This window comes from Carlito syrichta, unplaced genomic scaffold (assembly GCF_000164805.1).
Source record: "Carlito syrichta isolate Samal-C Ts95f unplaced genomic scaffold, Tarsius_syrichta-2.0.1 Scaffold308193, whole genome shotgun sequence".
Classification (NCBI taxonomy): Eukaryota; Metazoa; Chordata; class Mammalia; order Primates; family Tarsiidae; genus Carlito; species Carlito syrichta.
In genome coordinates, this window is record NW_007252289.1 from 16,377 (window position 1) to 43,749 (window position 27,373).

At 36.1% G+C, this 27,373-nt stretch overlaps 1 protein-coding gene across 1 annotated transcript in view; it reads left to right on the plus strand.

Moving 5' to 3' along the window:
• The window catches only part of LOC110596298 (fibrocystin-like), a 57,386-nt gene that overhangs the window by 10,668 nt on the left and 19,345 nt on the right, over nucleotides 1-27,373 (plus strand). Inside the window, exons 2-4 of the mRNA XM_021716134.1 lie at nucleotides 5,716-5,853; nucleotides 22,526-22,639; nucleotides 26,165-26,252. Of these exons, the coding sequence (XP_021571809.1) occupies nucleotides 5,716-5,853; nucleotides 22,526-22,639; nucleotides 26,165-26,252 (340 nt within the window). The remainder of the gene's footprint in view (nucleotides 1-5,715; nucleotides 5,854-22,525; nucleotides 22,640-26,164; nucleotides 26,253-27,373) is intronic.

Consider the following 27,373-nt stretch of genomic DNA (forward strand, 5'->3'; position numbering starts at 1 on the left):
AAATGAAAACAAAAAACAAAGAAACCTAGGATGAGAGAAGGTGCAGATTCTTTTATGCTTTAATGAAAACAGCAGCACCTTCTGGCACTTTCCTTTCCAAATTTGGGATGCAGAGGATTAATATGATACAGTTGGTAATTTTACATTAAAACCTTCCTATTAAATAGATTCAAAATATTTTTGAAGAACAGATGGTATAGACTAGAGAAGGAAATAAACATTGAATGTTAAACGTTTTATTGATCAATTAAAATATCATAATTTAAAATGTTGATTCTACTATGGAAATTATGCATGTCTATAGGTGATTGAGGAAGACACAGAAGGCATGTATGTGGGGAGTGCAGTGGGAATTTATTATATAAAGTTTAAATGGGCCTTTTCCCATGAGGTGAGACTGAGAAGAGCTGTCTTCCTCTCCTCCCTTTTCCTCCCTCCCTCTCTCTTTCTCTCTGTCTCTGTCTCTGTCTCTCTCTCTCTCTCTCTCTCTCTCACACACACACACACACACACACACACACACACACACACACGCACGCACTCAGAGTCATATCAGGCAGATGGTTTTTCTTCAAGTTTTCAAGGTGTTAGAAAACTGGCTTTTAGTCTTGAATTATGTGCCTCTGGGCTCTTTGAAACTGCCTCTTCTGCCTATTTTTAAGACCAGTTTGAAAAAAAAATGATAGGCAGAATAGAATAAAGAAACCACCTGTGTGGATTTGAGCAAAAGGCATGCTATAAAGTCAACCGCTCTTCGAAAGGAGTTTAGCTATAGAAAGGATGCATCCTTATATATTAGCACTTCTTTGTTCAGCTTTTTCCACCAGAGGATGGACTCTTGAGAACCAAATACCATCATCTCAGTAAATTAGTCTACTCGACACGAATTTTCAATCATGTTAACCTTTCATCCATGTGAACTATTTATGTATAAAAGCTTCCATTCTATTTCAGGAATACTTTTCTTGGGTGTATCATCCATCTTTATACGTTATGATAGATTATTTGAATAAATCATTAGATGCCTCAAAAGTTAAACAAGACCACAAAAAAAGAAAACGCCACCAATCATTGTATAAAATGTGTATGTAAAGTAGTCACTTTGAGCTAAAAATGTTCTCTTTTTCAAAAGAATTAGATCATTTAATAGTGATTCAAATGGCATTACAACTTACTTTTCTTTTGGTTCACATATTTATAGGAAAATATTGTGGCCAAGGCTTAATGTAGAAACAAACATTAATTATGAAAGGTGCAGGAAAATAACAAGGCTGCAAATAGTCCTTGTATATCCTGTTTTGACTTTGCATGCCATTTCTCTCTCAGAAATCTGAGCTATGTACAAAGTTGGTGTAGGCTGTGTCCTGACAATAGCAGGGTTGTAGTGGAAACTGTCTTCACTACCTAAGTTATGGGACCCAATGCAGTGAATAGCATACAAGCTGTGGGTCTGCCTGCCCTAAATTATGCTTGTGCATGTGACCCTATCATTATTCCCAGAATCTGTGCCCTTTGCCCTTGATCTCATTTCTCCAGGATTTAGACCAGTGTCAGAGCCTTGGCATGCTACACAATAGTGACCTTGATTCCCCAACTTTGCTGGGGGTAGAAAAAGTGAATTTAAATCTAGTGTTGAAATTATATGGGATATTTTGTAACTATGATTGTCAAATTGCTCCCAATGTAGAAGAAGCCCTAGCCCTCTGCCAGAGACATCTGTCTTTCAGTTTGGCTCAGGGTTTCTGGTCTTAAGAGTAGCTAATGCATTTGTGATAAAAGACTGAATCTTTGTTGTTGCATTTGGTGCAGGGGGAAATTCAGGAGATTCTCCTTATTGTTAACTTTTCAGATATTATTTTTAAAGCTTTGTCTGATCATCAAAATAAAAGACTTTCAGGAAAAAAAAACCTCAAAAAAATCAAGACACTGCTTGGCAAAAGATACTAGGATAAAGATGGTGAACGTTTAGTGCTTGATGGATGAACAAGTGGTTAGAGGGTGTAATTCGGAACCAAGAGGCACCACCCCATGGCTGGTCCTGAGCCCCTTTGGGGGAAAAGCAGTCTTTAATTACATCTGGAACTCATTAATTCTTTTTGGAACCTCTTTCCAGATCAGCTCCCCCATCAGCCTCCCATTGAGCAACAGAAATTCCAGATGGTTCCCTCCATATGCCAGTGCTCATTCTCTCAAGTAGGATAGATTGGTCACTGACAGAATAGGATAGGATAGCAGTGGCCAAGACAGGACAAGGTGGAAGTCATCAGGCCACAGGTAAATTAGGGGTGGTCCATCATTTATATTATTGAGTTGTATAAGTAACTATTTCTGAGGGATTTCTCTGAAATATCTTGAATAATTTTATGGAAAGGATGCTACTTCTAGAGACTGTGGCATGTGCACGCCAGCTTTCCATACCTGGAAAAAAAGGGAAAGACTCTGTAACCGTTAGTATGACTGAGGATTGGTCATTTTGGTCCTGCAGCTGATCTTCTCTGGGGGCTGCATTAGGGTGAATTATTTTGCTTGTGCCACTAGCAAATATAGTTGAAATCTCTATTACTGTAATACAAGAGGAATGCTTTTATAAAACTCTCTATAGGGCATGTGTTTATTTTATTTTGGCAAAATTTTGTTATAATAGGCACATTAATAGATTTTCCAGTTCGAATCTGCTGGGAATAAAAACAGGGTCAACCTCTACATAATTAAAGAGTATGCTATCACCTCAAGTGTATCACAGTATATTTATTTGTTTATACATCTATCTTCATCTGATGGTGTGAAACATGTTATTCATCTTTGAATTCCCATCACTCAACAAGATTTGACATACCATGGCAAAGAAAGAAGAAGAGGTAGAGAGATGGATTCAGGGAATATGAAAAGTGTGACACCAAGAAACAAGAGCAATGTTTCCACTCTTGTTTTCATCCTATACTTTTGCTCTGATAACTGTTGGACTTTATGTGCATACACACATGCCTGTGTTTGTGTGTGTGTATTGTGTGTGGTGTGTGTATGCTGCTAGGTGTTATGTTTTTGAACACCTACTATATGCTAGATATTGTTCTAGATCCTGAGAAAATAAAAGTGAGGATGGCAACCACGATCTCAGTTCTCATGCGGTTATAGTAGTCTACCTGTGATTCATGGAAAATTTGTTGGTATATTTGGAGTCAATAGGGCAATTAAAAGGAAAAATTTCTTCTAAGAGGGTATGTGATAAAGACCAAAGAAAAAAATTTAAATTCTGTGTACTTGGCTCATATTTTATCTGAGAAACATGTTCAAAGCCTCCTGGTAACATATTCTTATGTGTGTATGTGAGTGCTCTGTAGATGACAGAATGCATTTATTGAACCAGTTTTATTGTTTTGTACAATCAGGTTCATTAGCCGAATATTAGTAGAATGGCCTTTAACCGGAATAGATGAAAGGCATTTGTATCAAACTCTTGTTTTAATGATGTTTGCTTTAAATATTTTTAATTTTAAAGTCTAGAACCCATAAAATCTATGCTAAACCTAGAACATTCGCTAGTTTACTCTCTTTGAATGTTTTGAAAAGGACCAGAAATGAGATTTAAGATAGACATTTATTTTTATCTGTTTAGCCTGATCATTCATTTTGTACTAGTTGCTAATTAATTCTTAAATCTACAGTATGTAAGGGATTAAACACAACAGATTTGGGCAACATTTTGTTTAGTGTCTTTATCTTCAGCATTACAATAAGCACTAAGGATTTTATTTTTATTAATTTTTAAATTTATTTTATAGTTATGGGGTACATGTGAAGATTTGCTTCATAAGTAGATTGCATGAAGGCAAGATCTGGGCTACTAGTGAGCCCTCTCTTGCACTCGGGATTTCAAAAAGTGAATTGTCTCTTTTCCTATAATACTGAGAATACATGATAGTTATCTCCCCATGTACAATAATGTATGTATATAATTCAAATAATGTGTTTCAATGCTAAGATAGAAGTATGTACAAGGTGATACAGGAGTGTGAAAGGGAGAGGTTGTTTCCCCAGGGGGAGTAGTAGAGTCAATGAAGAAAGGGAATAGCTGCTAACAGTACTGATTCTTGCATTGCATCCCGAATGACCATGGCCATACTTTGAGAACCACTGTTCTATATCCAACTGAGAGAAAATGGAAGGAGATGGCAGGCAAAACTGATGGACTAGACCCAGAGATGTCTTTAATTCTGCCTACATTTTATTGATTACAGCTCAGTCACAAGGCTTCGCATAACTGCAGAGGAGGCTGGAAACTGTAGTCTAATTGTGAATTTAGAAAAAAGATAAATGATTGGTTTACAACCCTATAGCCTCTACCACAGGAGGGTTTGGCCCATCATTTAATGAGGGAAACAGCCAAGGTTAGGACAGATAACTCAGGACAAGCTCATTTGCTTGGGCAGGTCCTTGAGAACAGCAGGATACATTGTTTCTTGGAATGATAAATGAGATTATGTTAATAAAATAACTCCTTAAAAATATTTACATGTGTCAGTGATTAAGGTACTTGAAATTTAAGCAGAAATCTTTATTTTATATCTTTCATTTGCGTTGAATTATCACTAAGCTTCAGAAAGTAACAGTACTTTTTCATACTTGAAATAGTTACTGTTTAAATGAGGATGCTGTATTTACTTCTTACTCTATAGTTAATGTCAGGCAAAATCAATCTCTTCGAAAGTTAAACGGAAACTGCATTTATGAAAGGGAAGATGAAGAATAATGGCTTTAGATTGTACGGTTAGTTCTACAAGCATGCCAAACGAATGGACTACAGTACAAATAATAATAATATCCAGCACTTATTGCCTTACACAGTGGAAACTGAAGATAGTTTAATAGTAATATACATGCATTTTAGATCTATTAGCTCATTTAACCCTTACAAAAAATCCTGTGAATGAAACCAGTATTGTTATTATTATTCCCATTTCACAGATGATATAACTGAGGTTCAGAGAGATAAAGTTATTGGCCTATATAGCTAATAAGTAGCAGAGCTGGGATTTACATTCAATCAATCTGCCTTTAGAGGTCAAAGTCATGCCTGCTGTTCTGTACTTCCTTGAAACAGGAGCCCTAAGGTGAAGGGACTGGCACAAAGGGCAGGAAGTTCTTTTGAGCTTTGTGTTTGTACATCAGTAGGCTTGGGACAGTTGCTTAGGGCCTAAAAAAGTGAATTTTGACTCTAAACATGTTGTTTTAAGATATTGGCAGACTATTTGCTCTTCCAGTTGCTTTATCTGTCCTGGCATAGATAGCAATATAAGCAGCTCCTGGCCTGCAGGAGAACCCCAGAACAAATCACTGGAGGAGAGAAGGAAATTCTTTTTTTTTTTTTTTTGAGTTGGAGTCTCACTCTGTCACCCAGACTGGAGTGTCGTGGCTGCTCCTGGTCACTGCAGCCTCGATCTGCTGGGCTCCGGCGATCCTTCCGCCTCAACCTTCCAAGTAGCTGGAACTCTAGGCGTGCACTACCACACCCGGCTAATTTTTTGATTTATTGTAGAGATGAGGTCTCACCAAGTTGCCTAGGCGGGTCTCGAACCCGCAGGCTCAGGCAATCCACTCACCTCAGCCTCCCAAGATGCGGGATTACAGGCTGAGCCACCGAGCCCGGCGAGAAGGAGATTCTTTTTGTGATTATATGTCTAAGTAATTTCTTTCTTTCTTTCTTTCTTTTTGCAGACAAGACCATCCTTGTGGATACAGATCTTCCATCCCTGAAAGGGCTTTACGTGATGGGGACTTTAGACTTCCCTGTGGACAGAAGCAATGTTCTGAGTGTAGCATGCATGGTTATTGCAGGCGGGGAACTGAAAGTCGGTGAGTAAAGGCACAAGGATTGGAAGTGTGCTGGGAATTAGACTTCTGGGAAAACATTGTTATCACCAAGTAGGTTGCTTAACAGAGTTGGGGAAATGAGTTTACTAGCTGTTCTGTGGCAAGCTTTAGATGTGACCAGAAGTAAAATGTATTGACCATTCTCTTGTGCCCACACACTGTCATCAGACCATGTTTCTATCCCCAGCATCCTGATGTTGCTTCCCATTCCTGGACTCTTTTGGCCTCCTCCAGGCTGTAGATCAATCCTCCCTTTAGTTCTTTATGTTAGAATATACCTATGGCTCACTCTTGTAGAAGATATTGTAGGATAGATTTGGTAACTTGTGGTCAACTAACTCAACACAATTTCAATCGCTATCTTAATATAGTTCTCTGGGAAAACAGACTTGAAAGCAAAGCTCATATGCTAGTACATACTGGGGTGAATAATCCCAAAGAAGCAAAAGAGAAGGGAAAAGAGAACAGAGAGAGGGGAAAGGATGGAAAGCAAACCCAGGGAGCCATAACTTCTCAAGGAAACATGCTTGTGCTTGGTTATATGGGATACCTTGAGAGAAGCCTAGTTAGAACCATCACACCTTGGGACACTATGAGGCAGTAGGGAGAAGGTCATCTGGGTCACTCCAAAGTCATTAACTCCTCAGTCTTTTTATTTGTTTGTTATTTTCATGGCTCTCTGGGCAGGTAGTAAATGGCCAGACCCAGTAGGTGCTAGGAAATAAGGCTCCTTCAGCTGAGGAGTGAGGCATGGTGCTGGGGTCACAGGATGGCCTGGATCTGGGGTAGTGCATTAACTACCCCCTCAGCTACATTCACTTACTTAAATAAAAGCATGAGTTGTTATGGGTAGACTATGCACTTGACACTGTTGAAGCAAAAAGTGTAAATGATGGAAAGACATGCTCTGTCCCCAAAGGAACTACATTAGAACTTAGCAGGGCATTCTACTTTGAGTCCAAAATGAACAGTAAAAGAGAATCTCAGAAATAATATCTTATTCCAGAAATGAATTGCTAGTGGTAAGGAAATATTTAGACATCTTTTTTTGTAATACTGAAATTTTAGAATCTCTGGTGGGAGGAAATTCTTGGCATAACCACCTATACACTATCTGTACAGCTTAAGTCACTGTAATAAGATTCCTGAAAAATTATGATCCACCCTTTTCTTGAATACTTCTGGTGTTGAAAAAGTCAAATCTTTTTAAGGCAACCAATTCCCATTGTTTAAAATTCTTTTGTTCTATGAAGCTAAAGTCTGTCTTCCTCTAATTTCTGTAGGTTCAAGTTGTTCCACTCGAGACATTTAGGACAATTATCAGACTCCCTTTTCCTCCATTGCATTTCATTCATACTTTCTTGAATCTTCTCTCTTTGGGGTTAAACGGTTCCTATTATTTTAATCATGGTTCATAGTTATTGCTGTTTTGAGATTTGTTCAGTCTATTGTACAAAAATGTAAATGCAGACAAGAAAATAGAGATGTATAGAGGAAATGAAGCCGTCTTTCATATTTCCAAATGCAAATATAACCATAGTTAATATTTTGATCTCAAAACCATGTTTTTCACACATACATACATGCACACATACTCTTTAAAACATAGGATATACAGTTTTATAATCATTTTGATTTTATATTAACAATGTAAAAATTTCCCTGACTCATTATATTTCAAAGGCCCAATTTTAATAATTATAATTTATATAATATATGGGAATACATATATTACATTATACATACATATGTAATAATTTATTTAACGATTTTTAAACATCTAGGTTATATTACATTTTGTACTTGTAGCTCACTCAGCAATGACCATCCTACAATTAGATCATTATTCATATCTTTATTTCCTTGGGAGGGACTTTTATACATGGAATTAACTGGGCTGAGAGAGAAATGTTTTTTAAGGTCTTTGATACATATTGCCAAATTATTTTTCAGAAAGATTTTCCAAATGTGCACACTCTCCCTATTTCTCAGAGTCTTGAAATCTCATTCTTCTAGGTATTGCCTCTAAACACACCTTTGTTTTGTTAAATTCTTATGACAGCCAAGGTAAAAGAACTATTCCCAGGTGGACCTAACCTATTCTGAACAGAGATGAGTCTAGTAGTTAACAAAACAGGTTCTATATCATATACTGATGGGAACAAATTCACCTTTGCCACCTGCTTGCTGTTTTACCTTAAGCAAGACAAACTCTAAACATCTCTATTTCTTCATCTGCACCATGCATAGGGTAACAATAGAACCTTCCTCAGGAAGATGTTGAAATCATTAAGCATAACAACTTACACTAAGTGCTTGGCATATAGCATGTGTTCAACAGATATTAGTTTATCAGGCAGGGTACCCACATAAAATAAATGGCATGTGAATTAGACAATCTGAGGAGATTTAAAATAAAGGAGCTATTTATAAAAATCCAAATGAGTTGGCACACACCCCAGGGCTAGTAAAGTTGGACATCTTGACTACCCCTTGCAGCAAAGGAAAAAGAAAAGGAAGTGGTTTCTGGGATCCAGAGGTGGACAGGGATGTCTGGAGATGGTGATCAGACGGAGGCATGGTCTTTTGCATGGATAGTACTCAATTACTACAAGGAAGGAACTATGAAAATGAGTGTTCTTACCTCAGTCTCTTGCCTCTGTCCTGTCTTCTGCTCGTGTTACCACTTGGCCACACCCGACTAGAAGTCAGAGTAAAGGAGAACTTGTTGATACAGTACATATAGGTCATCAGTATTGTGGGGCACTGGGCAGAGTGAAGAGCAGAACGTGGAAATGGAAGTGTCAATAAAAGCTCTCCAAAACAGCCAGCCTCCATCTGTTAGAACAGTTATGATTCTTCCATTAATACATCCAAATATTCACTTCTGCCCACATCATGCTGTTAGTCCTACCAACTGTATCATCAATTCGAATTTCTACTCTTTTCATATATATCTCTACATTGTATACTTGTGTAGAGCTTATTTTGTTTGCCTCTGGGTTTTAGAGGAAACTAAGAACAATGCTCTTTTACTCATCTCTTCATTTTACTATTTCTGTCCGTCTTTCTACACTGGTGAAATTGGATTCTGATCTTTTCCTCCCAGATAACTATCATTAGCCCAATTATTTGATATTCTATAAAAATCCTTATTTAATTAGCTGATAGAGATATCAATAAAATTGAGCCCTGTTCTTGTTATTGGAAAACTTGTTTCAGGTTGATATCTTCTATTGCTAAGGTTGGTCTTTTAAAAATTTTTTTAGTAAGTTATATTTACATTTCTGAGATCACCTATTACTATAATATATAGGTTGTTGCTTGAAAAAAATCTGTATTTTAAAAGGGAGGTAACACTGTGCCACTTTGCCAGTTTTACTTTATACATTTCAAATCTCATTTTAAAATGTCTCCATTCCCAGGTCTATTTTCACCCATCATAGATAATGGTGTATTCTTTTACTCCTTGCTTTATCCATGTGTTCAAGGCCTAAAGGTTGCTTATTGGAACCCATCTGCCCAATTCCATGTGTATTATGCCTGAAGGAAGACTTTCAACCCATCTGTCCAATTTCACCACACCCTAAAGAAATCCCAACATGAAATAGATAATAAGACTAGTTAGTAAACAAACTTAATAGATGTGGACATTGGCACGGAGCACTGCCAGAGTGTGCCTGCTATCTGATGCCATTTGATCCAAGTTCCAACATTGTGAAATTATATTTCTTGGTGGTCCTGCTTTTAAGGCAACTGGTGCTGGCAAAGGTATCAATAGACTTTTAGTAGAGTTGAATCGTAGAATGCTAGGATTAGAAAGGAAGTTCAAGATCAAAGCTGTGCTTAGAGGGCTACAGCTGCATCACAAATGCCAAATTCAATTTCATTCTTTGTTCAGTGCTTGTCTCATTAGTCTGATAAAACATTTGAGATAAGCTTAAAGCATTTCACTGTGTGTCCATTCTTACATTCATCATGTATTTACTCAATGCCTACCATGTGCCCAGTGCAGAAATGGAAATCATGAACTGAACCCTAACTTTCAAGAGGTATCTCAATAAAATAGTAGGACAAACAAGTAAAAACGTAATTGTAACGGTCATGTCTTTCAACCTCGAGGGGGCTCAAAGATAAGGAAGAAATGTGAGCAGGTACATATTTATAGATAAGCATTCTGCCTTCAGGAAATTGTTAGGAATGGGTATGTCTGGATTGAAGGATTTATAGGGAATGATGGTAATAGTGAAGCTTCTTGGACTTATACACTATGCTAAGGAGTTTTGATTTTATGATTTTTTTTTAAGGCAGTAAGTAGTCACCAGATAGTTTTAAGCAGGGAAATGACATGATTAGATTTGGTCAAGAAAGATTACCCCAGCAGTGTGTGTGTGGGTGAAGGGGTGGGGGTGTGGATTAGAAAGTGAAAAGTAGGAAGGCTGCTGAGGTGCTTCAGGAAAGAAACTGTAAAGGAAGGAAGCAAGACATTGAAGTTAAAGGGGAAATAATAAATTAAAGAAGCATTGAGAAGGTAAAAATCACTAGAACCTAGTGACTATTTTGATGTGAGGTGAGGAGGAAATGTTTAGAATACAACCTAGGTTTGAGGTTGGGAGATCTGTGTCAGTGAGGGTGTCAAGAATGAATATTATTCCCATCATTTGTTAGTTGAGTAACCCTGGACAAGTTACACAAACTAGCTCTGTCTCAGTGGGAATAATAATAGTACATATTTCATAGAGTTTTATAAAAGTTGAATCAGTTAATATTTACTCAAGTGCTTGAACAATACTGGACATGTAGTAAACTCCTACAGTGTTCTTTGTTTGTTTGTTTGTTTGAGTCAGGGTCTCACTCTGTCACCCAAACTGGAGTGCAGGGGCATGATCACAGCTCACGGCAGCCTCAACTTCTTGGGATCAGGCCATTCTCCTGCCTCAGTCTCCTGAGTAGCTGGGACTACAGGTGTATGCCACCACACCTGGCCAATTTTAAAAATTTTTCTGTAGAAACAAGGTCTCACTGTGTTGCCCAGGCTGGTCTCAAACTCCTGGGCTCAAACAACCTTCCCACTTCAGGTTTCTAAAGTGCTGGGATTATAGGCATGAGCCACCACACCTGGCCCACTATAGTGAGCTGTGAAATACAGAAACTCATAAATCCTAAGTTTATATTTCAGTGGAATATGTAAGTGATAATATCTAGAGAGCAAGTAGATTTATGAAAAAAGCAACCCATGGGGGAGATCTGTGATAAACATATGTATTTGCAGGTCATCAGACCGCATTGTGAGTACATTGACCAAACAGGTTATTGGATAGAAAAGACAAATGACCACAACTGAAATTTTGAGAATACCAGCCTTTGAAGGGTAGTAGACATAGCTGAGCTCAGACACAGGGATAGAAAGGAAACAACTCTATAGGTGGAATGAAAATGAAATGACAAGAAAATAACACCTTGAAACAAAGGTGGCAATTTACAAGAAAGAGGGAGTATTCAGTAACATGAGACATAGTAGAAATGACAGAGAATAGGAAAGAAAATTTGCCATCTTATTCTGGCTTTATGTTTCCTTATAATGGCTGATAAATATCGTTTTGACATAAAATGTTACTTTTCATGTAAAACAAGCAAATATGCAGTACTTCCTTTTGAGGGGCAGTAACTTTTAATAAGTTCAACACCCTTTATCTATTCTTTAACAACTTTTTTTTGGCTTTGTTATAGTCTCAGGTGTCAGTGAACATATTAAATCTCATGGTTGAAAATGAATATTTGTCCATGTTAAGTGTCATGTTATCAAACCTTCATAGAATTGCTTTCACGAATAACTCACTTTCTTTTGGATGATAAAATGGAATTAATCAATTGATATTAAGGAGAAAATAATTCCAGTGATATAATTATTTTCCAAAGTTTCACGTATAGATTTGTCACTTCCTCTTTCCCCACTCTCTACCTCTCTTTCTCATTCAATGAATGCCAACTCAGTGCCAGGTATCATTCCTGGTACCTGAATATTCAGCAGTTAGCAAGACAGATAAGATTCCTGCTTGCATTCTATTGTTATAGGAAACAGAAAATGTAATAGCAAAATAAATGGGGGATATAAGTTTAGGTTGCAATACATTATCTGAAGAAAATTAAGTAGGAAAGTGAGTTGAAGCAAGGCCCAGGTTATACATTGGACTCCACAGTTTAGGTAGTAAAGACCTTCCTAAAGAGTTAATGTGTTAAATAAGAGTTATTTATTTATTTGCTTATTTATTGTCAAATGGGTAATGTGCCCACATCATAACAAGGTTTAAAGGTAGCACATCTCCAAGCCGGGCTCGGTGGCTCAGCCTGTAATCCCGTGCCTTTGGGAGGCTGAGGTGAGTGGATTGCCTGAGCCTGCGGGTTCGAGACCTGCCTGGACAGGCGAGACCTCATCTCTACAATAAATCAAAAAATTAGCCGGGCGTGGTAGCGCATGCCTGTAATTCCGGCTACTTGGAAGGCTGAGGTGGAAGTATCGCCGGAGCCCAGCAGGTCAAGGCTGCGGTGGCCGGGAGTGGCCACTGCACTCCAGTCTAGGCGACAGAGTGAGACTCCAACTCAAAAAACTAAAAATAAAAATAAAGGTAGCACATCTCACACAGGCATGTGTGAACCCCCAGTCATTAGGTCAAATGAACTACAAAAGGATCTGATCTCAGACTTTAGATACAAAAAAAAGCTAGACCTGCAAACATTTGAAGAGAGTTTCAGATTAAAGGGAGAGCTAGTGCAAAAGTTTCAAGCTGGGAATGTGCTTTATGTAGTAGTTGTGAGGCAGGAAGGCAGCCCCTGTAGCTGGAGAAGGGTTAATAGTAGTAAGTAGGCGGATATTAATGAGTCTAAATTGTGCTAGAAAATTGCTATTTATGGATAGTCTTTTAAGCATGAATTTAACAAGACAGAAATTAGCTTGAGACCTTTATAAATATGGGAAGTCCAAAGACCTGAACTATAATTTTAGTTTAGCAACTCATTGTATAATTTCTGGAAAATTTCCCAGTAGTAGGTTCACAACTGTGATGTCATAAACTTCTGTGACTGCTTAAGTCATTTGTCTCATTGTATAGACAAGGAAACTGAGATCCAGAAGGATTTTCACTTGTTACAAGGTCTCAGAGCTGGTAAGTAATAGAACCAGAATGGACATGGTGGCTCACGCCTATAATCCCAGCACTTTGGGAGGCCAAGGCAAGAGGATTACCTGAGCCCAGGAGTTCGAGACCAGCCAGGGCAGCATGTTGAAACCTCGTCTCTGCAATAACATAAAAATAAAGTAAAATAAAAAATTATCCAGGCATGGTGCATGTGTCTGTAGGCCCAACTACTTGGAAGGCTGAGGTGAAAGGATCACCTGAGCCCAGCAGGTCAAGACTGCAGTAGCTGTGATCATGCCACTGCACTCTAGACTTAGCGACAAAGTGAGACTTCAATTAAAAAAACAAACAAACAGACCAAAAAAAACCCCCAAAAAACAACAATAAAAAAACCCCAAAAAACAAACCAGGACCAGACTAGTGGCTATTTCAACTACCTGAAATATTAAATACTCATTCTTCAAACCTTTGCCCAAAGACTACCAGACTACCTTTACTCTGAAGCCTTTCCTGTTTCAATTCAGTAGATTTGGTGTACCTTTTCTTCTGGTCCATTCTACGCATACATGTTGTCATTACAGCATTCATTTTATTACTATAAAATGGTATGTTTTCCTGCATGTCTTCTCTTTATCAAATGATAGACCTCATCAAAACATTTTATAACCCTAGTATCTACTGCATATAGGATTCTGATAATACGCTTTGTGACTCATAAATGTTTACATAAGTAAGTGGACATATTTAGATCAGTCTTTCAGCTCAGTGCCTTTTTCCTGTAATATATTTCATAGTCTTAAATGTTTACATGTGTGAGGAAGAAGTTAGTGTTAATGTTTAAACTACTACAACATGTTTATTTCCCATATGAAAGTAACATAGCAAGTGTAAAAACACATTGAAAAAACTGGTGATCTTGTATAAATTCAAAGTATTTTCAATTTTTACAAAACATCTAGAACAGGAAACCTGATTGAAAAAATGTCTCCAGTTCAAAACCCGTTTTATAAACATTTATTTGTTGATTTTTTAAACGTTTGCATTTTCTTGCCCACAAATAGCTGTCTGTATACATTCCTTTCATTAGTGTTTTCTCTTAGATGAGACGTTGTTCCCAGGCTTTAATAAATGTGTTCCTTGCTACTTTAGATATCAGTGATATTAACATGTTATTGACCCAAGTGTTCAACTCAATGAAGACTGTTAATATTGTACTTTTAAAAATGACAAGTGGAAAATCCTCTTGTAATATTCTTTAGGAAGACTTCAGAGAGGAATACCTGATAATAAATTGTATAATTTATTATAAAAATAATAATATAGAGAAATTATATATAAATACTATAAAATAGTACGTTTATACAAGTAATAATATATTTATACAAATTTATGCAATTTATTTGTATTATACAAACACATTTGTGATATAAATATTATGATGGATATTTAAGACTTAACAGAATATTCCTTGATCCCTAAGTCAGTAAGACAGGCCCAACCATTGGTATCCCTGGGGACACAGCAGTTCATTGTTTCGTTGGCCTGTCACAACTGGGTCCATGATGCACTGCCTAGTCACTCAGTAATTATACTAGGAACTCGGGCTTTTATCCTAAAACTTGTCACATATTGTTTTTCAGGGACATTGATGAGTATTTGTCAGCCATGTCTCACATTTGTAGCCAGGAGCCTAAGGTCATCATTAGCACATGCCTTTGATTGTCAGGAAATGAAGTACTAGGTATATGGAAGCTTCTTTCATTGCTTCTGTGATTGGGACTTTCTCAATCCTAAAGAAGAAAAATCCATACACATTTTATTGCCTTCTAAACTGACAGTTCTGTAAGGCTCATTGGATGATTAAGTAATAACAAGGAGACTAACCTGAGAAAACTGTAGATTAAAACATATCCTCCAGCCTAAAGCCATAATACCCAGTAGTCAGACCCACAGAGCAGCCAGAGAGATTCTTGTGTGGGATGTTTGTTCAAAGATAACACATTAAACTATATATATCCTCTTTTACATTTGACTAGAAATTGGTTCAATACCCACACATTAATGTGTAAATAAGTAAAGTGTAAATAAGTAAAGATATCTGCAAAATAGATGATTTGTTAACAAGTTTGTTTACACTGACAGTTCTCTAATCAAACTAACAGTTGGCTGATAGAAATAAAAAAGGTGACATCAAACAGATGTGACTTTTAAATATTGTACTTGTTTAACTATAAGGCCAAAAGTGTAAAAACTGTGTCCCTAATAAGACTGGCTGTTAAATAATATGCATTTCAAATTGAGATTTAGCATAGAAAGATCTGTTTATTTGCCAAGGAATATAAGTTACCTGACAGATGTCACATTATCTGTATATATACATAAATGTATTCTTATTTTGAAGCTAAACACTAATATAAATAATGATTCTTCTGTCCCATTGGGCCATCAGTTTGTTTTTACTAAAGACATTTGAAGTAATCATCTTTACTATTTTAATATTTTTTAAATCAGTGTTTCTTAAACCATACTTTTGACTTATGAAGTGCTATAATAGTAATATAAAATTTGAGATTTAGAGATTTGTTAATTTTATTTAGAGATTTGTTAATTTTAGTTATTTATGAAAACGATTAGTCATATAATAAATAGTTATTAAATATTATTTAATAATTAATTTTGCATAGAAAAACAACATAATTTTAGGAAAACAGATGAATACATGAATGAATCATATGTTTTCTTGCTTAGAAAACTATTATAAAAATACTTAATTTTGACATTGGCTTGGACATTTAAATAGTGATCACTTAATATTTTTGCTTTGAAATGTTTAATTTCTTTTTTTTTTTTGAGTTGGAGTCTCACTCTGTCGCAGACTGGAGAGCAGTGGCCGCTCCCGGCCACCGCAGCCTCGACCTGCTGGGTTCCGGCAATCCTTCCGCCTCAGCCTTCCAGGTAGCCAGAATTACAGGTGCACGCTACCACGCCCAGCTAATTTTTTGATTTATTGTAGAGATGAGGTTTTGCCTGCCCAGGCGGGTCTCGAACACGCGGGCTCAGGCAATCCACTCACCTCAGCCTCCCAAAGGCACGGGATTACAGGCTGAGCCACCGAACCCGGCTAAAATGTTTAATTTCTAGTACGGTATGAATTGCACATTACTAGCTAGGAAGAACTTGTCTTATTTTTTAAAATTTCAAATTTAAGGGTTAATTTTGAGATAATTTTATATCTCCATGCCCACTACTGTTATTTGTCTATGATTACTACTAAGGACCAATTTTTTAAAAACATGGATTATATATAAGCACTGTGCCATGTCTATTAACATGTGCAAAATAATTTAACCCTTACAAAAATTTGACACTATTATTGTACCTATTTTTTATCACTGAGGAAACTGAGGTTTATAAAAATAATTTGCTTAATTTTATACATGAAGTTTTAAGGATTTCTTACATTTTGCATGTTGTGAATAACATATTTTAATAATTCTATTAGTTGTTGATAAATTGAGAAGACTTGTTGATGACAAAAATAAGCTAGCCTAAATAACATCACTCTATGAGTGGTTAGACATTAGAATTTGAAAATGCCTACTTTCTTTTTTTTTTTTTTTAGTCAGGCGTCTCCCTTTGTACCCCAGGCTGGAGTGCAGTGGCATGGTAACAGTTCACCCTAGGCTAGACTTCCTAGGATTCAGGCAATCTTTCCACCTCAGCCTCCTGAGTAGCTGCACTACCCTGCTCGGCTCATTTAAAAAAAAATTTGTAGGGACAAGGTCTCATTATGTTTCCCAGGCTGGTTTTGAACTCCTGACAGCTCAAGCTATCCTCCCAAATCAACCTCCCAAGGTGCTGAGATGCAACTATGAGCCACTGTGCCCAGCTCCTACTGTTTTTATAACCAGTTCTTATTTCACTGACCTACAAGTTCCATTCCACCATCCACATATTTTATATGAAATAGCTTCTATTGGGAAAGGATGCTTTAGGTATAGATATATCAAATGTACATTGATAATTAAAAGCTAATTCAGGAAAAAAAATTACTGCAGTTTAATTGGTTCAAAGTTATTTACCAGCTGATAATGTTCTGGAGGTTCTGGTTCAGCTATTGTATAACTGTAACAAGATATGGGATAATTATGTTCTAGGTAGAAGCTCAGCTTCCAAGATCATCATCACAGAACCTGCTTTTGAGGGCAGGAGAAAAATGTGTAAAATTGACTTGGGGGTAATTTAGTAATTTATCTTTCATGTGCAATAAGGATGTTTATGGAATTTCAAGATTAACTTACGAATGCAAAATATTTAACAATATTGCTTTGAATTTAATATTGCTTTGGATTCAGTGAACAGCACCTGAAAAATAGTATGTTTGGAAGGTGTATCTAAAATATTGGCCAGATGTATCTAAAATATATTCTAGTGGATATGTAGTGAGATCTCATCATTGTTTTAATTTTTGTTTATCTTATTTCTAATGTGTTTGAGCATTTTTAATATTTTTATCCTTTGAGAATAACTTATTTTGTGAAGTAGCTTTTTTCTTACCCCTTTTGAATAATGTATTTATCTGTTTTATATTGATTTATTGAAGTTACTTATATGTTATGGCATGTACCTTTTGTTGGTTATGTGCAATGCAAGTATCTTTTTCCACTCTGTAGCTTGCCTTTTTTGCTGTCTTGATGGTATATTTTAACAATTGGAAGTTTTTAATTTTAATATAGCTCACTTTACAAACTTTTTTATTGTTAATTGTATATCTCAACTGAAATATGACCATAAAACAAATGTTATGTACTTCTGATTCTTTAAAATTTGTTAAACTGCTTTTTTGTCACCAATGATCAGTTTTTATAAATGTCTTGTACATGCTTTATAGGATTGTGCATTCTTTGTGGGTCCAGGATTTCATCTACTCCTGTTATGTCATGTTTGCTAATTGTATTGTTTAAAGCTGCCATGCTCTTACTGTATTTTTTTGTTTATTCTAGGAGCAGTTACATTGACTTTACCACTGCTATTATAGATACATCTATTTGTCCTTGTAGTTTTGTTAGTTTTTGCTTTGTATATTTTGAAGCTATAACGTGAGGTGCATACATGCTTAAAATTTGTAATTTACTGGTGAAGTGAGTCTTGTATTACTATTGGATATTTCTCTTTATTTCTAATAGTTTTCTGCAGGAGAGTTGGTAAAAATTATCTAGTTAACTATTCCCAGAATAAAATATTTTCAAATAAACTCTGCTGTAATATACAGTTTCTTCTCAGTTCACCAAAAGAAGGAAGCAATCAGGTAAAAGGCCCTTACAGTGTAGTTTTAGGAGTGTCATGGTAAATGAAACATAGTATTCTGTGAGAGCCTGTAGAGGGTCACTTAACCCACATCTGACCAAAGAAGGATCGCAGAAGAGGTGGCAACTCAGCTAAGTTTGAAAATAAGTAAATTAGGGAGGGTAGGATTGGCAGTTGAGGGAAACTGCCAGGAGAGGGTAGGGTATGCCTCATCAACAAGGGTACCTGCATGACGAACATTTGAATACCTAACCCTGAATTGTACCCCACATCTTTAAAATAAAAAAATTTTAAAAAAGAAAATAAGTCAATCAGCCATAAAAAAAGGGAGTTATAGTGTTCCAGGCAGAAGGAGCCGAGGCAAGAAAGTATGTGCATGCTTGGGACTTGTGTGGCTCCACACCAAACAAGTCAGAAAAACGGGAGAGAGAGAAAGGGGGTCTAAATGGACCAAAATGTTTCCAACTGTTTGCTATTTCAAAGTGTTTCCAAATGTTTGCCATTGTCAATAAAGACCAGAACAGTGAAGAACTTTGGGCATTAATCCTCCATATATTCCATACTAGTTCTTTAGGACAAGTTCCTTGAAGTAGAATTACTGTAGAAAGGGGCACAGACATTTTTATACACAAAAGGGACATCTAATTCAAGAACATAGAAGGATTTTAGAAATAAATTACCATGCAACTATGTTTTGAGGGATGATTAGGAGTTAGGCAAGATAAAGGTAAAGGATATAAAAGACTGGGAAATCTCATGGGCACAGAAGAGAGTGAGTGGAGGGAACGGTAAATAATTCAGTATGGATCGGCTTAGCACAAGGTGCGAGGGGTCATGTTGGTAGAGCGGGCTTAAGTGTAAACTAGGTTTATACTTGAGTCCATCAAAGAGGTTTAGTTAATAAAATAATAAAAGATCCTTTTCCCTTTTTCTTACCTTTTGAAGTTCATGGAATCCATTTGTACCATATTTCCCAAATCATTATAATGGTTATCTTGCATATACCGGAACTCACTTTCTTCCATCTCTCAAGGTGATTTTAGCATCTGGAACGTATTCTGTTTCCCTTCCAGTGCCCATCATCGTACTAAGTAATATCAACTTCCCTTTACTTTTCTATTCCTGCATATCCCCATGTCCCAGGATGGTACTTATTAAGTCTAAGGCCCAACGTCACCACTTAACATCTGTGTAATTCCTGACAAGTTACTTAACCTCTCTTTGCCTCAGTTTCCTCATGGGAACCTCAACAATTTTCGTCATAGGGTTGTGAGAATTAAATGAAATCATGCATGTGAAAACATCTGGAATGTTTTTGTAGCACAGTGACAATTGTTTTTCCTCCTGTTTTGGGTACATAAATTCGCCCAGGTTGAAAGTGCCTCTTGCTGTGGTTCAGAGCAGCTTTACAAAGTTAAGCCGAGGATGACCTGTTCATCCTGAGCATCTCAAAGGTGGCTATCAAATTTAAGGACAAAATCCATGCTGGAGAGAGTGTCTCATCATTCTGATTGCTAGATTTAGGAATAAAATGAGAATCTCAGCCTTAAAACTTTCCTTTAAGCGTTTTTGCAAATTCAGGAAGCACTGCATTTTGATGTTAGAGTAGCATATATTTCCTTCTTTCTACTTGGTCCCATACTTCATCTTTTTTCTTTCTCTAAGTTACAGAAAAAGAAGCCAAACTCTAGTCATTTCAGATACCAAAAGATCACGGCAGGCTAACTAATTTTGCCCAGATTTTCTGCGAAAGCACCACATGTGCTGCAGTTTTGGGTTGCATAATTGATTTAATCTCTGATTTTAGAGGAACGCTGAACTCCTTTTGTGGGACTCTGCATATATTTCTCTAGGGCAAAAATTGTCCTACTTTTTTCTCTCTGGTATCTTTTTTAGTGCTAGGCCATTTTTCCCCCAAGACTCTAAACTACCCTCCGTGAAATAAATGAATTCACAGTTGGAAAACGGCTTACTGGACAGACTTATAACCACAAGACAAGAGCTACACCACACACATTTACTTAACATTCTCCACCTCCCCTGCTGCTTTTTGCTCTAGCACATCTTTGTTTTGGCTAAGAGGATACATTCGTCTCTCTATGGAGGAGAGGCATCACCTTCACAGAGCAGCAGTATACCTTAGCATCTTTTTTTTTTTTTTTTTTGAGTAGGGATCTCACTGTGTCACCCAGGCTAGAGTGCAGTGCCACAATCATGGCTCACTGCAGTCTCTCAACCTAAACTTAGCCAACAGACATGTGCCACTACACCTGGCTAATATTTTTATGTTTTATTTGTAGAGATGAGGTCTTGCATGTTTCCCAGGCTGGTCTCAAACTCCTGAGCTCCAACAATTCTCCTGCTTCAGCCTCCCAAAGTATTGGTATTATAGGTATGAGTCACTGCGCCCAGTTTACCGTAGCATCTTATTGGAAACACACAGCCTTGCTCACCCCTTGACCTACTGTGAGACTATGGGCAGGTTTACATACCTCTCTAGATCTTGCTTTCAACAGTCCCTACTATGGTAAAGGCTATAAAGGCTGGACTATAAGGTACAGATACATAGCAAGCTTCAAACTCACTTTGAACCTTTTGGCATATGAAGTGTTATCTGGGAGAAATGATTTTATGCTGCATGGGAGACCACTAACCAAGATGAAACCCAGGCAATTCTAAGTTTGTTAATTATTTCATACTGTATTTTGCAGTGTTATTTTGGTTGTGTTTTCAGACATTTATAAACTGGGAAGTCCCATTTGATAGCAGGTACTTTTTGTGAACCTGTTTGGTTCCGATATAGTTTGATAACTACCTTCCCACCAGTTATTTCTTAAACAACCGACTCTAATATTTTTTGTACTTTAAGAGATATTTTTCAAAAAAAATAATCTTCCTTACATCCATACTCACTAACACTAATTCAACCAATTCCCTGCAAAATGTTTATACTTTGAAAGTGACCGAATTCCACGGCTAACATCTATTCAATATGGTCAGAGGTGATTTCCATCTGCTATACAAATATTAAAGCTTTATATTTTTATATGTCTTTAGGCTGCTGAAAGAATTTAGTTTTAGGAAATAACCTATCTGTTTAAGACAACACTTAGCATAAACAGACTGTAGTTCAAATAGATGCTGTGACTTACTTACTAGTTGCATAAATTTAGGCACATTCCTTAATGTCTAAGCCTCCTTATGTATAAATATTTAAAATTAGGATAAGAATCATACTTACTTCTCAGATTTGTTATGAGGTTTAAATGCTAAAATTCTTGTAAAGCAATTTGGGGATTATCTAGCCATAGGCAGTATGTCAGGCAAGTTTTGCCATAATTCTGCTGTGTAACAAATAATCCCCAAATCTCAGTGGTTTACAAGAAATATTTGATTTAGTCTTGGATGGACTTGGCTTGTGTGTTCTCTTCAGGTTTACTCTGTATATCTCTTCATTCCCATACCAGAGGCTATTCACAGAATTCCCCTTTTCTGGCAGACCATCATTGTATGAGATCTGGTTTAAAAAATTAATAACTTACCAAATCTTTTAAAGCATCAGCTGATATGGACTTCACAGCAACTTGGATGGATTTAGAGTCTATCGTACTCAGTGATCTTTCGCAGAAACAAAGAACAGAGTACCATATGTTCTCACTTGTAAGCGGACCTTGAACAATTATCATAATATTATAAGAAAGGGATTGGCAGTAGTGGGAAACTGCCAGGGGAAGGAGGTTGTGATCGGCAGTTGAGGAAAACCGTCATAGGAGGGAGGGGCACACCTCAACAAAAAGGGACCTGCATAATGAACATTTGTATACCTAACCCTAAATTGTACCCCACATCTTTAAAAATGAAATAAAATTAAATCAAATTTAAAAAACCATCAACTGAGAACTGGCATTACTGTCATTTCTACTCAAATTACATTGGCCAAAGTAAGTCATATGACTGGGATAAATATTAGTAGATCATAGAAGCTAAATCTACCCTAATAATGAATGAAAAATAAATATTTGCTGAACATCAATGCAGTCTTTCTAATAGAAATTTACTGAATCTTATTTTTTTCTAGTTTTATCTATGTGATAATCGTGTCTTGTTATAGTCTACTTTATAGCATCTATGTTGCATTCCTAAAATTACATCACAATATCCCCCTCTTAATTTCACATTGCTCTGAATGATATACTTTCCTTTGTAAACAGGTACTTTAGAAAATCCCTTAGAAAAAGAACGGAAACTTCTAATTCTCCTTAGAGCCTCAGAGGGAGTCTTTTGTGACCGTTTCAGTGGAATGCATATTGACCCAGGAACAATTGGTAAGAGTATAATATTTTGTTAAAAATGAAGTGCGTGCATGTATGTGTGTTTGTGTCTATAGAGAAGTACCATTCATAGATCATGAGCTAAATTACAGACAGTCTTGTAAGTAATTTGTTATTTTACCTACCAGCTGTCTTGTGAGCAGTGTCTATTTTACAGATGTCAAAACTAAGACTCAGAGATGATGAAAAACATGCAGAAGGCCACACAACTTTATATTGTCAGAACTTAGATTTATATCCAGATCAGACACTGAAGTCTAGTCTAAGAGTCTGTATTATCAGCTAAAAATACTATGTGATAATTGATACATTTTTTAACTGATAGATCAAAAGATTACTAAGAAACATTCACTGTTGACAGTGTCTTTGCTATTGCCACAATACCATATCCTATTTTAAATTGATCTATATAAAAGTACAGAAACTGGGACTGGCTTGTTAACCATGATGTAAGAACCCCTAAATAACTCAGTTTGAGGGAAAAGAAAATACTCATTAGATTTCGAGTATTTTCTCACTTTCTCTTTATAGGCACTATTAGCTTGATAAATAAAAAGGGATAACTCTCTATGCAGTAATTTCCTTTTCTTTAAGAATGTTCACATTTTTCCTTTTAGTTATCTTCCTTCCCTCACTTATAGAGTTGTTGAAATTATTTAGTTCCCTATACATTTTTATCCTTTTAATATTATATTGTTATATCACTTCAATGTGTTATTATTGGCAGCCAGCATATTGATTTCCTTGGATTCTCCTTTTTCTTTTCTTTTCTTTTTTTTTTTTGAGTTGGAGTCTCATTCTGTCGCCTAGACTGGAGTGCAGTGGCCGCTCCTGGCCACTGCAGCCTCGACCTGCTGGCCTCCGGCGATCCTTCTGCCTCAGCCTTCCAAGTAGCTGGAACTATAGGCGCGCGCTACCACGCCCTGCTAATTTTTTGATTTATTGTAAAGATGAGGTCTCACCAAGTGCCCAGGCAGGTCTCGAACCCCCGGGTTAAGGCAATCCACTCACCTCAGCCTCCCAAAGCATGGGATTACAGGTTGAGCCACAGAGCCCGACTGAATTCTCCTTTAGATGTACTGTTTTGTTGGATGTCTTCAAGTAAGATGCCTTATCTTGTGGCAAAAGAGAAAAGATTATCCTATATAAGCTTTCTGAATATTATGAGATATAAGTTTAATATTCATTAGTATTGAGTAGCTCCCTCTCTGAAACTCAGCACTCAATAGAATGGAAGCAATAATATTAGGATAATGTGAAGTATGTTAACTTAGTGTCATAACAGATAACCAATGCCATGTAGTACTTTGACAGTTTTTGGGTTTTTCACATGTGCTATTTATTTTATTTTTCTAATAACAAGAGGTTCAAAATTTTAAAAGTTTTCCAAGTTGATAAACTAGATGAATCATAATAAGAACATTTGATTTTTTTTTTGCCTGTAGTGTCCACTCTGTTCCATGATTACCTTAGATCAAACTTTCTGTTAGGAGTATCCATGGATTCTTGTTCTAATCTCTGACCCTGGCTATATGGTCCAATTCGAGTTTCCCAAATTTTCTCTAGTACTACACTGAAATAAATAATTAAATATTTACTTTAATGAATGCTTAAATTTTGTGGTATCATAAGTAAATGACAGATTTTAATCCTTTTAAATCATTTATAATCTCCTTGAAACAACTTAAAAATGGTGTCATTTTACAGCAAACCTTTGATAATTGGAAATGACCAAGAAATCTGCTTTTCTGGTCAATTGAATTTTCTGTATAATTCAAATTTAAGGACATGAACTGCTTTTTGTTGTAAACATTGTGGTTGGAAATCTTTAAATTACTTCAGGATCCTTCTCTGCCTAGCTTACTTAGCCTGTAGTGAAAAAAAAAATAGATATTTGTTTTAGATAATGATGATATCTTATGAAGTATATTTATAAATTCATTATTATGAAAAATTGGTTCCAGGCCATGTCCTGAAAGTGGGATTCTTTTTACATCAATTTATGTTGATTTTAGTTTTATCATCTTCTGACTTATTTCTGAATAAGGGTATAGAAAAATTATGAATGTTGGTATATACAGTTAGTTAGGTTCTGATTAACTGAATTTTTTTTTGGTCCACACTGTATGAAATTCCCAAGATATATTATTTTTACCTTACTTTTTAAAATTTTCTTTTATGCATGTATGTTTTGATAAAAATTGTAAAAATATTTAAGTTTTCAGGTTAATGGCTTGCAAAAAAATGAGGTATACCAATCCAGGGATATGCAGATAATACATTTTAGTTCAGGAAGAAAATACTAGAACTTTACTCAAATATATATACACAAATTATATATATTTATATATAATGCATGTATATGTATATATACACACACTCATCTACATATATATTTATCTAAAATAATAAACATGTATATGTATATATACACACACTCATCTACATATATATTTATCTAAAATAATAAATATCTAAATAAATAAATATATATATATATATGTGCTTAGAGCACCATGATCATCGTTTAATATTTTTTTACTGCTTGGGTTCATGGTCAAAACATGCTTAACTACTTCAGTATGAGGAATTATGCTTGATATGGTAAAAAATGTCAATAAAACATACAAGAGGATACACTGAAAGAATGAAACTGGATTGCACCAAACATATTCCTGGTAAGACTTTAATTTGTGAGTCTAAAACCCTTTTTTTAAACAAAGTACTTAGAGATCTCTCCTTTGTTATACTATTAAGACAAAATATTAAGTCCAATCACTAAAAACAAAGCTAATAACATCAAAACTCTATACTTAGGAAATAAAATTAACCTTACCTCTTGGAGAATATAGTGTATAATGTAAAATATCAGAAGCAGTTAACTTCCAAAAGAATTTCCAGTGGTTTGAAGTCACTTAATGTTGGAAGGGAGTACTCTTCAAATTTTTTTTTTTTTTTTTGAGTTCGAGTCTCACTTGGTCACCCAGACTGGAGTGCAGTGGCCGCTCCTGGCCACCGCAGCCTCGCCGTTGGGCTCTGGCGATCCTTCCGGCTCAGCCTTCCGAGTAGCCGGAATTACAGGCATGCGCTGCCACACCCGGCTGATTTTTTGATTTGTTGTAGAGATGAGGTCTCGCTGCCCAGGCAGGTCTCGAACCCGCGGGCTCAGGCAATCCACTCACCTCAGCCTCCCAAAGGCGCGGGATTACAGGCTGAGCCACCGAGCCCGGCAGTACTCTTCAAATTTAACTAGTCATTAGAGTGGGCTACTACCCTTTTAGGTGAATATGATGTGGTATAGCATTCATTTCTCTGTTAGGTCTTGAGAGAATAAATGTCATAATCATGTGTGATATATATAACCTGCTGTAAAATGCAGCACTTAACTATTCTTTTTCTGATGAGATGGATACCTTCTTATCTAGATTCTATATCACATATGTTGCGCAATAACCTCTGGATTGAATCTTACTTATCTGGCCTTAATTCTTCTGATGGTTGCTCCTTCCCCCCCCCCAGGGGTTTATGGAAAATTTCAGCTTTACAGTGCTTATCCTAAGAGATCCTGGACACATCTTGGAGCTGATATTGCCTCAGGAAATGAGAGGTAAGTTAGGGCCTTGTTTTACTTTTGGTTTGGTTTACTTTTGTTTGAGGTTTTTTTTATAACATAAAGTTGAACTTTAGATTGAGGATTATAATTCAAGGATGAATAAGTGGAAAAATCAGGGACTATAAAAATTTTTATAACATAATACAAGGAGAACAAAACTTGCAGAAGGTAGGGGAGAAGCATAGTTTATTTCAAGAGTAAATTTCAGATAATATTTTTTATTGCTGGCAATAGAATCCTAAAGATATGAATTCCATGAAATAAGAGATGAAGTATAAGGTGAGAACACAATAGTCTGAGTTGAAAAGGCAGCTGGTTAGGATATAGACAGAAATAAAATAGCAGTGAGATGAAGCATATGAAGAATCATATGGAATTTAATCATGTATTGGAGGTAATAAAGGATAGAATCACCACAGCCTCAAATTGATTAGGTAATAGGAAAACAAACTGATGGTGATCTATGAGAACATAGAAGGCAAGACTGGGAAACACAAACGATAAGGGATAAAGTGCTAGAAACAGAGATCAGAAGGTAGACAGCTATATATGAGCAATATTGTCCTTTTTTAATAAGAGCCCAGAACAACTACAAAAGAAAGAATAATGCAAAACTATAACTGAAAAGCAGGTAGCAAGGCTGGCAGTAGTTATGTTGCATTTGAATGGATCACTATCAAGAATAATAATTACTTCGTTACATTATCCTCATAGTACAAGAAAAAATAGAGTGAAAAAAAGTAAAAGCAGAGAGAAAGATGAAGTTTGGTGGCTTTAGAATTCTCCTCTATACTGTCAAATGTAGGAAGATATGTGGTGCACCAACCATAAATGCTTAAGGAAAAAAAGATTTGGATAACCTGCTAAGATGCCATTCACATGTAAAAGCAAGCAAAAGATATGTTTTGTTTTGCAAGAACTGAAGAAAATGTATAATTTTTTTTAAAGTTTCAACACATTTTATTTATTTATTAATGGTATATATATTTTGATTAATAGCAAGCAAAACTAATATATCATTTAGAATATTGCTCTAAAGTTTCTTTTTCTGTATCTTTTTTATTTAATCAATATTTTTTATTATGATGTTGTGGGGTACAGTTAAGGGTTAGGTA